Genomic DNA, 15,316 nt, shown 5'->3' with positions numbered 1-15,316 from the left:
TACCCTTTCTTGTACAGTGCCTCTTAGCGTTTGTGCTAATGCAGAAATGAGAATACTTTTTTTGATCTGGACTCTTGCATTGTTTGCACCGTTTGACCTGTTCTTTTGTTATCTTGTCAGCAAGCAGTACTAGTGCTGTAACATCGCAGATGGGTCTGTTAACCTTAGCCCAGCCTTACGCATCCCAGTGGCCTAAGATACAATCCTTGCCTTGCTGTCCCTTCTGGTTTTCCTGAGATACCTTGTGTGTTATGAAAAAATACCAAGTGAAAAAAGTGGAATGTGGAGGAAGAAATGAATAACAAGCATTAGTTACTGCTAACCTTCAATAGCAATTTTAGTGATCAAAATACAGATTTAGCTTTAATAGAACTGCCTTTGAATAGTAGTTTAAAATAATCTCAATATAAAATTTCAAGTTGTAGTTAAAAAAATAACTGGTAATGGTCAAGGCTTCAAAAACTCGAGGCTTTGAGCAACCTGATCCAGTGGAATGGGTCCCTGCCCATGTCAGAAGAGGCTGGAAATGAGTTATCTTTGATGTCCCTTCCAACTCAAACCTTTCTGATTCTAGCAACTGTTTTTTATTTCTTGGTATGTATCCTTTTCAGGATACAATCTGTAATTTAATTCTATTCTTCCTTTACCCATCTCGTCCTTTTGCACATCTGTTAAATTGCCTCATTCTTGTCCAACTTGCACTATAGAAAAGCATTTTTAGGAGCATGCCCAGACCTGATTGTGAAGGCAGTAAAATGGTCCTGCCTAAAGTAAAATGCTTGTTTTAGCTACTGGCCAGCTGTAAGATAAGCTAGACAGTCTGTTCATGACATATCAGTAAATAATTATCTAAATAAAAGCATGTTACATGGATTTGGAAATTTTAAGAAATGTGTGCTGAGTGGGAAACTGCATTTGCTGGTTTAAACACATTGTCTTCAGCTGAAATCCCACGCTGTAAGTCTTTGCAGTTTTGACTATAACATAATCAATTTGCTAGTTCTGCTGTTGTTGATGATATTGTATAGGCATTAACTTTGTAGTTCTTTTTCTTCTGAAGATTTTTGACTATCCAAGGGGAACTCTTTCTGCTGACATAGCAAACATCTTTACATATCACATTTAGGCTTGCTTTCTTGTGAGTGAAATTAATTGGCTTCCTTGTTTTCTGGGTTTTTTTCACCATGTTGGTCATTCTGGAAGCCTGAGCAAGATGTAGGCTGTGATACTGAGTCATAATGGTTGTTATCAGGAGATGTTGGAGTTGCTCAAATCTGATGTTCACATCCACTTTATGCAAATATAATATCCCTATGCATTTGCAATTTATGCTTAAAATGAAAAGTACCGAAGGCAGTGTGTACATTTCTGTAATGAAATGGGCACAGACCTGTGGAAGAAAGAAGTAGGAAGACAGTCCTCAAAATTTTCCTGTTCTCCCTCCCCCCAAGGGAAAGTGTACTTAGACTACTTCCAAGTACTCCAATGCTTTAATTATAGTTGATCAGTCATTTTAAATATCTTTGAGATGCTTTACTTCAAATTAGAATTGTATTTGTTGGAGATCATAGAAGCAGACGCGAGGGAAGCAGGACACATCTCTCTGTAAATTCCTAAGGAAAATAATGATTTTGCAAAACAACTACAGGCTATTTTGATTACCTGGGTGAAAAATTCATCTTTATTCTACACATTGTTTCAAAAATTTTGTAACGTAGTCACCACACAAGGAGGGAGGGGGTCTTGCATACAAGAGTATTGAAGACTGTTACCTTTTTCAGTTTCTAAAATGAGAATTACTACCGATATTAATCTTCATAGGTAGATATTACAGAATAGCTGCTGTCAACAAAGAAGTATCTGACTGAATAATAGTGGCTACAATTTCTTTATTTTCTTTATATTTATATTTATATTATATTTTCTTTTATATTTAATGCTTATCTCTCCAGCCTTTATAACAGCATTCATTCTTACTGGACATATGCTTATTCATTTTGTGTTCTTTTCCAGGTTGCACCTCCACCGTTTGTTACAGCCACAACTACAGTAACGCCTTCAATCCTCTTGTCTCCTAGTGTTTTTCAGCAATCAGCTACAAAAACTACTGAAATGGAGAATAAAACAAACTCTTCTTCACCTTTAACACTTGGAACAACAGAAATTCAGACTATACCTCCTACTGTTCTCAGTAGGTCTCAGCTGCAAGAAGCACTGATACATCTAATAAAGGTCCTGTCTTTACAGAGCTCAACTTCTAAAGGGATGGGATTCAAAGTGCATTAGCTACTACTGAGAAATTCTGCACCCCTATAGCTCCTTTTGCCCTGAAACTTTACAAAAGTTGTTCTTTTCTGTGGGAAAGGGTAGATTGTGCCACAGTGTACACATAGCTTGCTCCTTTTGATTGCGATATGGAGGACTTAGAAGGTCAGAGCTGTATATCGGATGTGTCCTTTTACATCCATATGGATTTGTGGACAAGTGAGGAAGAAGTTGCACTAGTAGAAGCCCTCATATGGGTTTGAGGGTGGTTTTGTTGTCTTTAAGTGTTCCTGACTTCCCAAGGAAAGTTTTGCTGTTTCAACTTCCTTTCAACTGTTCCTGATCTTTAACTGAAGTTTGTGTCTTTGAAATGGAAATTGCAAAGCTAGTTCTGCTTTTTCTAGAGACTAAAAAGTTCAGTTAGGATGTTAGGAGTAGCTGTGCATTGAAATAATTTTGATCTCTAATATCATGGTGAAATTGCCATGAATGACAAACCATTCTTTGTTAACTCGGGGTTCTCTTGTCCCCTCCATGCTGATGTTAGTAGAGCTTATGTGAGTCTAGAGATAACAGTGCTCAGCAATAAAATTGTTAGGACCAAAATGGGCCAGTACTGGATCCCGTCTTTAGCGAGGCTGCCTGATTTACCTCCATGTTCCTTTTTGTGTAACTCATTACTATATTGGGATGTATGGTTATTTCTCTCTAAAGATTTAAACTCAGTTACTTCTGAGTCTTGCAGTTGAGCTCAACTGCCAGGAGTCTTATTCTCAGTAGAGACATGAAGCACTGATTCTCATCTAGTAGTGTGAAGAATGTAATTGTGAATTTAGAGAGCTGGTTGGAATGCTTGTCTCCAGCCGTCTCTTTGTATAGAGAGAGAGCTGAATGAAGACTGTGATAGGCATACGCTGTAACATGGGAGTACTTGCACAGCACTCCATGCAGGATATCAAATTCACTGTGCAGATATTGTGAAAAGAATATCACATCTTCAAGCTAGATGGTTAGATGCCAGTTTTGAAAACCTTGAATTTGAAGGAATTGGACTCAAGAAATATCACTAAATACTGTCTAACTAATTCACTGCCCAGTCATGCCTGTCTGACACAGCACAACCCTGTTCAGGCTGGTCTGACAGACAGAAACGACATAACTTCTGACACTCATGCAGACTTTCTTAGGGAGCTTGTACACAGGATGTAAATCTGTCTCAGAGTAGGGTTTGGACTTCGGAGGGGGGTGAAATTATGTGGCCAAGACTGACCTAGGGATCCCCCTTTGTTTGTTTGAATATTCAGGGTGCATAGTGGTCTCTTCAGCTGTCTTTCAGACTTTGAACCATGTAGGCTGTACAAAAAGCCTACAAGGACACAGCTAGTTCCCTTCTCTTAACTCTCAGAAAGCCAGGGCTATAAGGAATCCTTATGCACAGCTTAAATAGCATTAAATTAAACTTTTTTGCATCTTTTTTTACTATGTTTCTAATGGTTGGGTTTTTTTTTTTCTGCAGAATGATTCCCGTTTTCTCAGCACTATTCATGAAGTCTACTTGCAAGTCCTAACCAAGAACACAGACAACATTAAGCTATAACTGAATCTAAATCTACTTAAAATATATTCATTTTAAAAATAATTATGCCTCATCTATAAAACTAATATTTTTGTAAAAGAATATTTAGTTTTCAATGTCTTGAATTTGAACCTGTTAGGAAAGACTTTTCCTTAAATATTATGAAAGTAATGTTCTCAAAAGTGATCTAGGTTTTCACTGTGATCATCACCAGCAAACCTTTGTTTTTACTGGGGAGGGTACTTGAGTTGCATTTGAGCTCTCATGAGCATTAAGTGAATTTGAAAATGTTTGCTCTGGCTTAGATTTCCAGCTGTATTCACTCTTCAAGGATTACAGACTCAATACTATTTAAACCAGCAAGTATGTGGAGTACAGTACACTATACCACTCCAGAAGCAAAATTTGGTTGTGGGAACCTAGTTCCAGTTTGAAGGACTGAGGGAAAGGAGAGTAAAATTCCTTGTGATTAAGTTGGCAGATGTGGGGCAGGAACAGATCTGGAAGCCAGGCCTTTGGAGCTAAATCTTTAACAAAAGGTTTAAAAATGTGATTTGACCAATACATTGACAGTCTGTAGCTAATGCACATAAATTCATCTTTCAATGAGTCCATTAATCTTACTTGCTTCTGCATCGCTGCCATGTATCCACATACATGCCACAGGTATCCAAGTGCGTAAGGCCATTTTCTCTAAATAAGCAAAATTTGAAATATGCAAGTTCCTCAGTGATTGTATTTTTTTTCTTTAGGCACACAAGAGTTTTGTTGCCTGTTAAAGTTCACTTCTTTTAAATTTGTCCTTGGGAGATTCCCCACTGGAAGAGACCCCCTTCCTGTTCAGCAATGTTTGAGATATTTTAAATACTTTGTCCTTTAGTTAAAGGAAGGACCATGTCATAAGTTATCTTTCATTCCTCCTTGAATTGGAACTGCAGTGTTGAAAACTATGCAGATGGGGAACAAATGCATGCTTTTCTGTTGCCTTCTCCCCACATTGTTAGCACACACTTCATACTCTGAAACTTATCCAACTGAAATGTTAACACTTCTTATATGTGATTTAGTAATTCAATATTCACTGATGTAGGAGTTTAACTGGATACTTTCCCACTTGAAATCAGGAAGTTTCTAATTATAGTTTCTTATGATGCTGTGTGGATTTGCCCATGGCTTGTATTTATTTTTTTTAGGGGCATGCAAAGGTTGTTTATTAAAGACTTAGGTCCCAACTTTCTCCAGCAATAGTAGTTTTAAAGGATGCTTTTCCACTAGAAAAGTTTTGATTGATTGAGTAAAAAGATAATCTGTAGTGAATTATGCACTGCTGCTTTCTTTTCCCTCAAGCACTATTCAAACATGAAGAAAAAATATGTGGCTCCTTACAACATAAATGTATGTGTGTATGTCCTAAGGAATGGTTAAGTTTGACATAGTCAAGATGTATGGTCGTTTCATTGAAAGCTAGTAATTGTGATTTAATTGTGACTTGTTCACAAATCTCTATGTTTAGATACAAATATTTACATTTTTATGTATTTGATCTGATTTAGGTTTTTTCATAGCTTTTTATTGGAAAATATATTTTATTTAGCACTATCTGCCTTCTGAAAAGCTCTTCTCAGCCATTGAGTTCAGTGTTTCCAGTTGAAATATCTAGTATTTTCTTAGAAAAATGCACAAGATTCAGGGAAAGATGCTAATGTCAAGAAATGCCTTGGCTTTAATGGTAGCATTTGAATTCAGCAATATAAACTCAGCCTTGTTAAGGAAGATAGGAGCTTCCTACATAAATTCTAGAGCTCTGATACTGTGTATGTGCATAAACAATGAGATTCAAATTAGATCTATAGTCTAATTAGCTTTGTTGGGTTTTTTAGAGAAATTATCACTAATGGGGACAAACCAATGAGCAGTTCCTCTGAACAAAATCAGATAGCCTAAACCAAACGAACTTACTTTTTATGTGGGTTTAGCAAAGATGAATTCTATAACTTCTCATTTTTTTATGCACAGCTTCCGGTTTCTTCAAAGGCAGATTGGATAAAAGTTTCTAAGAACTGAAATATTGGAAGCTGATGGTGCGTATTTGAACTGTTTGCTAAATGCAGTCATATCCAAAGATCTATAGAAATGATAGGAAGGAGTAGTATTTTGAGTTCTTCAGTCATATACAATGGACAAAAGTCATACTGTGTAGAGTAGCAGTGCTGTTACGAGAGTTTCTATGGCCTGATTATCTTTAACCTGTTTCTAGCTGTCCAGGAGCTCCCACAAGAAGTTGGCAGAGCCTTACTTTGGTTTTGTAGTGTACCAGTAGTAACACAGTATTGGTTTACTCTGCCCCTGGACACTCTCAAAAGGAATTGGAAAAGAAACAGAGTTGACATTGTAGTTACTAGGCAGACACTGTTGCCATGAGCAAAGTTATTCATCTTAAACCCCTGGAGGTTTATTCCGAGCTCTCTACGTGAAGCCAACAGACACTGGAACCAACCCAGTGTCACCCAGTCACCTCAGTTGCGATTTATGACAAGCCAGGAAAGTAGGTTTAGCACATAAACTCTGTTATGACAAGTTGCATCATAAAACCCTCAACTACAGTATGGAATTGGAATAGTTCTGTTGTTTTGTGGGGTTTTTTTAAAATGTGGCCTATGTTACTTCACAACTTCTTTTCCTCAATATTTTAACTTTTTTGTATAAATCTAAAATGAGCAGCTTGTCCAAGTGCTTGATTCCTGTTAGCCGCACGCAGGGATAACTGGTGTGGATGAAGTTGCCATGGGTCATCACAGGAAATTAGTGTGACCACTGCAAGTGATTTTTGTATTATGTAAAACTACTGGCTTAATGGGATTTTGCCTATTAGTTCTGAGATTTCAAGTTTATTAGTTTAGACTATAGTTCCCCCAATTAATTTTATTATGTAAGCATGTGTTTTGTGGCTAGCGTTATGTCACTTTAAAAAATAAAAAACTACAAAAAATAACCAAGCTCAAACCTAATCAAAGACAGTTTTAAAACCTACAGCTGCTGAGTTGTTCAGGAAAATCGGAAGTCTCAGTTTTGTAGTTAGAGTTTTTATCTGCTGTTATTTAATAATACAAAGTTTATATGAAAGGTGCCTCACAGCTGTTAACTTAGAAGCAGCTAATCTTTCCAAATTAAACAAGATTTGCAGAACGATTGAATAAAGTTAAAAAAAATTAAGCGATCAGTCTTGATTTCATATAAAATATTTCATTCTGTGCATAAATACTCCATATAAATTGAAATGCTGCTGGATGTATCTGATTTTTGCTTGCATTTCTAATTGCTTCATTTTGGTGTATTTCTGAGACCCATTTTGCCATCTTTAGTCACTGATATGATTTCCTAAATGTTTTTGAAAACAAAGCTTATTTTGAGACTTCTTGTTTTTAAAAATATTCTAAACAAATCGGCCTTCTTTTTGCCAGGTTTTGGGGTTGCTTTGTACAGCATATCTTAACGGGAGGAATGTGTGCAATATATATCACCTCAGTTTTGTCTGGCAACGTTATGAAAATGTTAAGATGCAATATCTTCCTTTCACTTCAAGTTGGAAAAATTGCTGTATCTCTAATTTGGTGGTGTATTTATTTTTATCTGTTACGTCTATGGGCATATGGTTAGTTAGGGGGTTTTTATGTACATTATGTGCTTTTAGTAATTTCTGAGTTTACCACTCTTGTGGATGCACCAGTTGTACCCATTTGCATGTTCTTTCAGTATGAAGACTATGGGGAAGGGAGGCTTCAGGAAAGATTTTTGGAAACCAGGAATGAGAATAATTGGAAGTCAATAAATGTAGATACTGCATCATTAACGTTTTTGGTATGGTATGAATTTTATAGCACCTATGTATGTTTGCAGTTATTAAGTTATTGCATAATGTTTAAGAATGAGCATTTTTCATCCAAAATTTTGTATGTTTGCAAATATATTTTTGTAATAAAATTTCAAAACAAATGTTTCAGCACCTCCGAAAACCTTCCCATGTTTCCTTTTATTTCTAGAGCCTTAGTAGCCTGCTAGAAGAACAAGTTCAGATTTTATTTAGGGTTAATATTTTCCAGAAAAGAAACTCAAACTCTTTGCTTCATACTGGGGGCAAAACCAAATTGCATTTATTCATTAAAGAAAATGCAGCATGCCTCGTGGGAGAACAGTTGAGAATAGCATCTGTCACTTGTAACAGCGTCTGGCCGTCCTCTCTATCGCTGTAAGTAGGCTTACAATTTTGAATTTGATAAACAGGCTGATTTCCTTTCACATTAAGAAATGCAGCTGCAAATCCCCTGTCTTATAAGTACAACTGCAACTGGTTTTAATGCCTTTCCTCATCACTTTTGTTATAGTATCCCCTCTTGCATCTCAGGATGCTATCAAATCACTAAGTACAGTCTTGTATAGCTGAGATAAATTTCTCTTTAGTGATCTAATTTGAAATGCAAAGGATTAGAAATTATGTTGAAAAAAATGTGAAAGTTATTTTTGGTGCCCAATAAAGAGGTGAAGGTTTTTTCTCTCCTGTCTTCACACAACTTCGGGTGTAAACTGGGTTTTTTCTCTTCCACATTTTGATTGAGGGATTCACTTCTGAACTTTAGGAGAGTTAAACTTCAGTGATAGACCTGTAACTGAAATATGGCAGTCAACTGTAAAGCTGATCTTTGTCAGTTATGCAACTATTTTTCACTTCCTCTTCGAATCCTTCTTTGTATGAAACTGAATTAGATTCAAAAAGCAATGGGGAAAGAGGGCAGGAAAGGGAGAAAAATTTTATCAGTCGCTGCATTTTCCTTAAAAAGCACTTTCAACAAAAGGGAAAGGGTCAGTGAATAGAAGATTCCAGAGGATCAAACGAGAGTAGGAAGAGTGTCAGTAAATGTGAAAGGGAATGTTGTAGAGAGACAGGTGTGGCCTGTGAAAGTATTTCCTGAAGCACAGAAGAATCTAAGTTACAGTTTTGTTTCTGTACCGCTGTATGTCTTCTGAAGATATGAGTCAGGGATTCGGGTTTTCTGAAAGCTCAAATGTGGTTTGCCTCTAAGAAGCCAGAATGTTTTAGGGTGTATTCAAAAACAGACTGGGTAGTCAGGATTTCCCTACTCTAATTCTTGAGGCAGCAACTTGCCAAATCTGCTATGGGCTTGTTTAACCTCCAGATATAAAGCAGCATAATGGAGTTGGCAGTGCCTGATTTTTATCTTTGCTTTCTGGCTTAACATTACAGCTTAAAACCTGCTACATAGAACAAGGCTGCTCATACCTGGTTGTCCTTTATCTTCCATTTTAAACAGGCCTTTAAAAATCTTTTTATCATAATCCATTATTTAAAATTCAAGAACCTCCATTTTCCAAAATCAAGCTTGGGAAATAAAACCACGAAGGAATAAGGTGGATTTGCTGACTGAAATGAAAGCATTTGCCCTCAGGCCTTACTTGAAAGCACGCAGGTATGTAATGTAAATGCACAAGTTGTGTTTATATTCTCCTCATAAATAAGTCAAGAAGATTTAAGAGTATCTACAGAACAAAGATCTCCCAGCCTGTCTTGTGTCGTCAAAATTCTGTGGTTTTAATGTAGAGAGCATATGGCTTGCATATCCTGCTTTACTTCTTGTGGTTCATAAGAGGGATGGGAAAAGCTTAGCAGGTGACCCATTGGACTTTTTAAACATTGAGTAAATTGGCTTCTGTTCTCATCTGCTCTCTTAAATTTACCACAAGAATTGAGATACAAGGGTGAAATGAAAGCCTGCGGGATTCGGATGTGTACAGACTCTTGTGGTTTATAGCAAGCCCTGCTCCTGATTTAATCCTCAAGATGCGAGACACAAGGCACTCACTATAAGGAGAGATCTCTGTTTTCCAATTATTAAATAGGAAAATCCTACTACATCACAAGCCCTTGCAGAAAACCCAAAGGCTTGGTTAGAAGGGCATGGAGTACTTCTAATAAGGGCTTGTAAATAAACATACGTCAATAATCTGGTTTGAGGGTGGCTGTCTGAGGGAAACCACTGTGTGTGGTGGTAATGTAGATTGACTGAGCCTGGGACCACGGTGTAACTCATCTGTAGCTTCATTTTGGATCAAAAAAAAAGACAGCCTGATCTTACTACTACACCTATACCGCTTCCGCTATACCTATGTGCTCTACATAGGATCATCTCATGCAGTTCTTGATGCTATGTTGCACAGAAATTGGATATCTCGGGGTTTTGGGTTTTTTAGCAGCTAAATAACATTAAATGATGTTATTACTGGAGACTGACTGAACAATCTGTTCCATATATAACTGAAGTCACTGGTTTTGCACATGTGGAGGGAAGTGCTGGGGCTGCATAATGGTCTGTATAATTAGAGAATGCTTTGGCATAAATCCATTTCATCCATTGTTGAACAGTTCCTTCCTCAAAGGTCTTCTAAGACAGCTGTTCTTTAAAAGGGACGAGAATAGTCAAAGCCTTTTGTGGTGAGGGGACAAGCTGGAGAAAATTTCTTTCAGTTTCTTTCTTTCTACGTGCATAACAGCACAAATAAATCCTGCTTTATTTGATATTGTAGTTATCTCTTCTATCTTATTTCTAAATTTACAGAACCTATGAAAGCATCACTGTTTGAGAGATTCCCCTAAGCACAAGTTACTGATGATAAATTTATTCTTTTAATTTTACCAAGTTCATCTATTTGAGTGTAGACATTCATTTAGACAATGTCTGAAGTAACTAATAACTTCCCAGCTTGTTTGAAAAGTGTTATGGAAGCTGGATTATTAAGAATCAAATAGAGAAAGCAAGTGTGATGATGTGGCTATGGGACATTTATATATTCTGTAGGTCTTTCAAGTGCAAATGTAGACGAGAGCCTCAAACTTGAATTACATAAGTATTTATGTCAAGAGATAATATGAAGAAGTTGCAACAAGTGAAAACTCAATTTCTAAATTTACAAAAAGAAATGAAAATAATATTAGCAATTGGTTAAATTAAACTGATACAAATAGCCTCAGATATTGCCATATTAGCGTTACAAACTTCAATTTAAATATTGCAATTTTGTTCCATGACTAGCAGAAATACTTCCCTAAATATCCTGAAACAGCAGAGTGATTACCAAAACCAGGCACAGTGAATTCCTTTTAACTGTGTAAGATAAGAAATTATTTGGTTTTTCTCTGACAGACTATGTGTTAGATAGAGATAAAAAAGTCTCTTTGTATAAAGAGAAGCTCGACATGAGCCGGCAATGTGCACTCGCAGCCTGGAAGGCCAACAACATCCTGGGCTGCATCCAAAGCAGCGTGGCCAGCAGGGCGAGGGAGGGGATTCTGCCCCCTCTATTCCTCTCTTGTGAGACCTCATCTGCAGTACTGTGTCCAGTTCTGGAATCCTCAACATAAGAAAGAGATGGAGCTGTTGGAACAGGGCCAGAGGAGGGGTACAAAGATGATCTGAGGGCTGGAGCAGCTCCCATCCGAGGACAGGCTTGTTCAGCCTGGAGAAGAGAAGGCTCCAAGGAGACCTTATAGCAACCTTCCAGCACCTGAAGGGGCTACAGGAAAGCTGGAGAGGGGCTATTTGTAAAGGCTTGTGGGGATAGGACGAGGGGAATGGGTGTAAACTGGAGAGGGGCAGATTTAGACTGGACGTTAGGAAGAATTTCTTTACCATGAGAGTGGTGAGGCCCTGGCACAGGTTGTCCAGGGAAGCTATGTCTGCCCCATCCCTGGAGGTGTTCCAGGCCAGGTTGGATGGGCCTTGGGCAGTCTGGTCTGGTGGGAGGTGTCCCTGCCCACAGCAGGGGGATTGGAACTGGAGGATCTTTAAGGTCCTTTCCAACCCAAACTATTCTATGAGTCTATAAAACTTGTCTCAAATTATTTGGCCGATTTTGTTTAATCTGAACACTTTTCACATTTCATAACATTGCCATAATATTTTGGAAACTTTGCAGATTTGGGGTTGTTTTCTAGTCTTTTCTACTGAATAGCATTTTATTTGGAGGCAATGTAAAAGTCGCTGTGATTTTAAGATTATTTTTATCCAGTATTTGCCTGTAAATGGTCTGTTCTGTTATGAAGCTTTCTATAAACACTCCTCCTTTTGCAGATTATTTTGTCAGCTGTATCTGAGAAGAAGGTTGTAGCTGAGATCTGTCTAGATATTTGTGGATCAGGTGCTGCATGAGAAACTTGCATTTTCCAGGTTGCTGGTTAGAGCTCTTTGTAGCCTGAGTAGCAGAGACAACTGCAATTCTGTGGAAACTAAGGGATGTTTAAAGTGGTTTTCATGCTCCAGTGGGAACTGCAGAGCTGATCATTATTTCACAGCCTGCTGAATATTCTTTTCTCAGGGTGTTTATTTGAGTGTGGACTTGTGTTTACCTGAAACCACTTGCTATTGTTTACAAAGGAACAAAATTTATTTTGAGTATGAATGGAATCTCTAGAAAAGTTGCAGCACCGGGTTTGGTCTGAGAATATTCTACATTCCCATACACCAGACTACAGTGATTGGAATTCCACTGCATAGCTTGTCTTTTTTAAGGTACCCTGCAAATGAAATGAAACCCTGTATGCCCTACGGGGATGTTCAGGACTGGCACAGTTACAATCGGTGCCAGCAGTGATTGGCAGATTGCAGTACAGTTTGGGATCTGTTCAGTGCTTAAACTGTAGCTGCACAGCCCAATGGTCTCCTCCGATGCCTCCACTCATTCTCTTCACCCACTGTTGCTTGGATTTTGTAGGTGATGAGCTACCTAGCCACTTGGTGTTCTCAGTAATCTGGTCTTGGATTTTCTTTTGAGAGCAGTCTGTAAGGCTAAATTGGGTGCATAGTAGCTAAATGGCCTGAATTTCAGCAGCGCTGAGTGCATGCAGTTCCTGCTCCTGGTAAACAGTGTTGCATCCACTTATGTCAGCAGTGCATTTTTGCAGTATCTCAGCAAAAGTCAGCCGTAGCTCAGCTTCCATGCTTCTACTGCACATAATTCCCTCTGTGGAGGAGGGGATGGAAAAATCCCATTGTCCTGTGTATATATTTAAGAAGCTGTCTAGTCTAGTAGTTAATATTGAAGCTAATGAGATGTGATTGCATATACCGAAGCAGACTGTTTGTCCATACTTTTACATCCTTGTTTTAATCGTATCAAACATGGTTTCAGAGGCAAATGCCAAGAACGTGGAAGAAATGTTGACTGTTATACACAACGTATACCATGACTTTAGCTATTGCTTTACAGCCCATCACACTTGGTCAAAGTTGCAGAAATAACATGCCACTTCAGTAGATCAAAGTGGAGGCACTGTCACAAGGTGGAATTTCACCCTGTGTATGCTTGAGCTGCTGTTTTAACAACACAACACCATAAATAAACGCTCAGTGATGCAGCATGAGGATTCAGGGAAAGGAGGACGAGTTACAGGTAGTAATCTCCCAATGATGTTATCTAAGCTAAGTCTGTCTTAAAGCCTTTCTACCATCCAGATAACAATGGAGGAAACTAAGCCTTCATAGTCCTTGTGAGCCTTAGTAATACTGGTCTTATCCAGATCATCCCCCTTATTTTCTTACAGGAAGGAAGAAAGAAAACACCACATGTCCAGCCTGAGAAGGCAGGTGATGGTATTGCTATTGCTGCAGTATAATTGAGAGGCAGTTTGTTAGGGAGCCATCCTTACAGTGGAGATTCAAGAGCTCATCTTCACTGTCATCATAGAAACCCCATCACAGGCCTTGCTCTTCAGAAGAATGAAATCAGCTTGGACCAATAAAGCCAAATTTGAGGCCAGGACCTAGTCGGTGTCTATTTAAAAGAACTGAGAAGGAAAACAAAGGACATTGACTATAAGGAGCAGGGGGTAACTGAACCTTGTTTTACTTGAGTGTCATCTCACCTTGTCACTACCAATGAAGCATGCAGAGAGAAACAGTAACAGCTTGGCGGTGCTCACATCTTAATCACACTGTATATACATAAAACATGGAGTAAATTAATCTATTAGAAGAAAAACATGGTGTAGAAATTACTTGTTTGGTTGTTCTCATCATACCTGCTTCCATTCTGATATTTTGCTGCTGTATTTCTAGGTACCAGTAGCCATGCAGAAAGATGAAGTACCTGCTAAGAGTACTAAAATAAGCTCTTTGTTTCCTGATGCAAATGTGCCTTGAAAGTTTTTGGCAACTTATTGTCTGTGGCTGAAATTGGAAGTGTGTGCAGCCACGTTTTCTTAATGTGTCTTCAGTCACCACTGAATAGCATGGAGCTGGGCGTCATTGCTGTTATTTCACTTATGCTTGGCCTCATTTGAAGAATTTACTTCATGCCCCTCTTCTAAACCCCAAATGAGGGTAGCCCAAGTTGTCCTGCCTAACCTTAATCAACTGACGTGAAGTTATCCATATTGTCGAGATGGTTGTTGAGCCAGATGTCAACATCTGTCTAAAGAACAGTGTTTAAACAGCAGGGATGATAGAAAAACTGCCAATATTTTAACAACTGTTCTTAAACAGTTAGCATGGAGCAGAATTCAAGCTAACAGACGCTGCTGTGCTAGTTACAGGGTTCCATAGCTTTGTTTACATCAGCAGGTAGGAGATTCCAGTATAGCAAGTCTACAAAGCATACGAGATGATGCTGAAGCTTAACATCCTCAATATATGTGTTTTTGAATTCTGCTCCAGACTGGCTCTTGTCTGTCCTGTTGGACTGAATACTCATTAGTGGCTGAGACATAGTAGCTGCTTCCTCAGACTGGATCTTCTGTTTCATCTTTATTTGAAAGGAATCCAGTTCATGAGCTCTGAGACTGCTCTGCAAGGCAGGCCAAAGCACAGTAAGCAGGGATGATTAGGGGATTTGATCCAGGACTGTACCTCTGGCTCGAGCTACTTTAGACTTATCTTCTGACCATATGCATGCAGACAGAGTCAAGTGGGATTTTGCCTTGAGAAAGGTAGTGGAAAGGATGCAAGGAAGGACAAAGGAGAAGGGGGAAAGTTGTGTAACTTACTCAGAGAGTTTGGTAATACTCCCTTTGCAAGATTAAACTGATTTTAGGCATAGCCAGGTCCATAACAAGATATTTGCTGGAATAGCAAGTATAGGGCTCAATCAAGGATCTTTTATGGGGCCTTACATGATACAGGGAACTTAGGGTTTGAATTTCTTACTTCTCAGATAGCTAAGATTTATAGTTGAAAATCTGAAAAGGAGGAGCCCTACACCAGTAATTCTCTTGTAGATGCTACTGTATCTCTTGAGATCTTTCATAGTCCCCTTACTGACCATATTCTTTTGGGCATCACAGCTCCAGGAGGATATTTTATGTCCACATATTGTTGAACCAAAGTGGATTTCAACAGGAATATTGTGGAGGAACTGCTACTAAGGATGGCTGTTGATTGCTTTCATGTCTGGCAGTCCTTTTTCTGTTTC

General features: G+C 38.4%; 1 protein-coding gene across 2 annotated transcripts in view; it reads left to right on the top strand.

Annotated features, from left to right (window-relative positions):
• The window catches only part of DCP1A (decapping mRNA 1A), a 30,049-nt gene extending 22,180 nt beyond the window's left edge, over nucleotides 1-7,869 (top strand). For both annotated transcript variants that reach the window (XM_054076871.1, XM_054076870.1), the window contains exons 9-10: nucleotides 2,014-2,232; nucleotides 3,782-7,869. In XM_054076871.1, coding sequence (XP_053932846.1) covers nucleotides 2,014-2,232; nucleotides 3,782-3,862 — 300 coding nt within the window. In that variant the 3' untranslated portion in view covers nucleotides 3,863-7,869. The remainder of the gene's footprint in view (nucleotides 1-2,013; nucleotides 2,233-3,781) is intronic.
• Nucleotides 7,870-15,316: the final 7,447 nt, after the last annotated feature.

The sequence above is a fragment of the Cuculus canorus genome, chromosome 11, assembly GCF_017976375.1.
Source record: "Cuculus canorus isolate bCucCan1 chromosome 11, bCucCan1.pri, whole genome shotgun sequence".
In the NCBI taxonomy this organism is placed as follows: domain Eukaryota; kingdom Metazoa; phylum Chordata; class Aves; order Cuculiformes; family Cuculidae; genus Cuculus; species Cuculus canorus.
The sequence above is the reverse complement of the archived record's forward strand: the minus strand, read 5'-3'. Positions and strand labels throughout refer to the sequence as shown.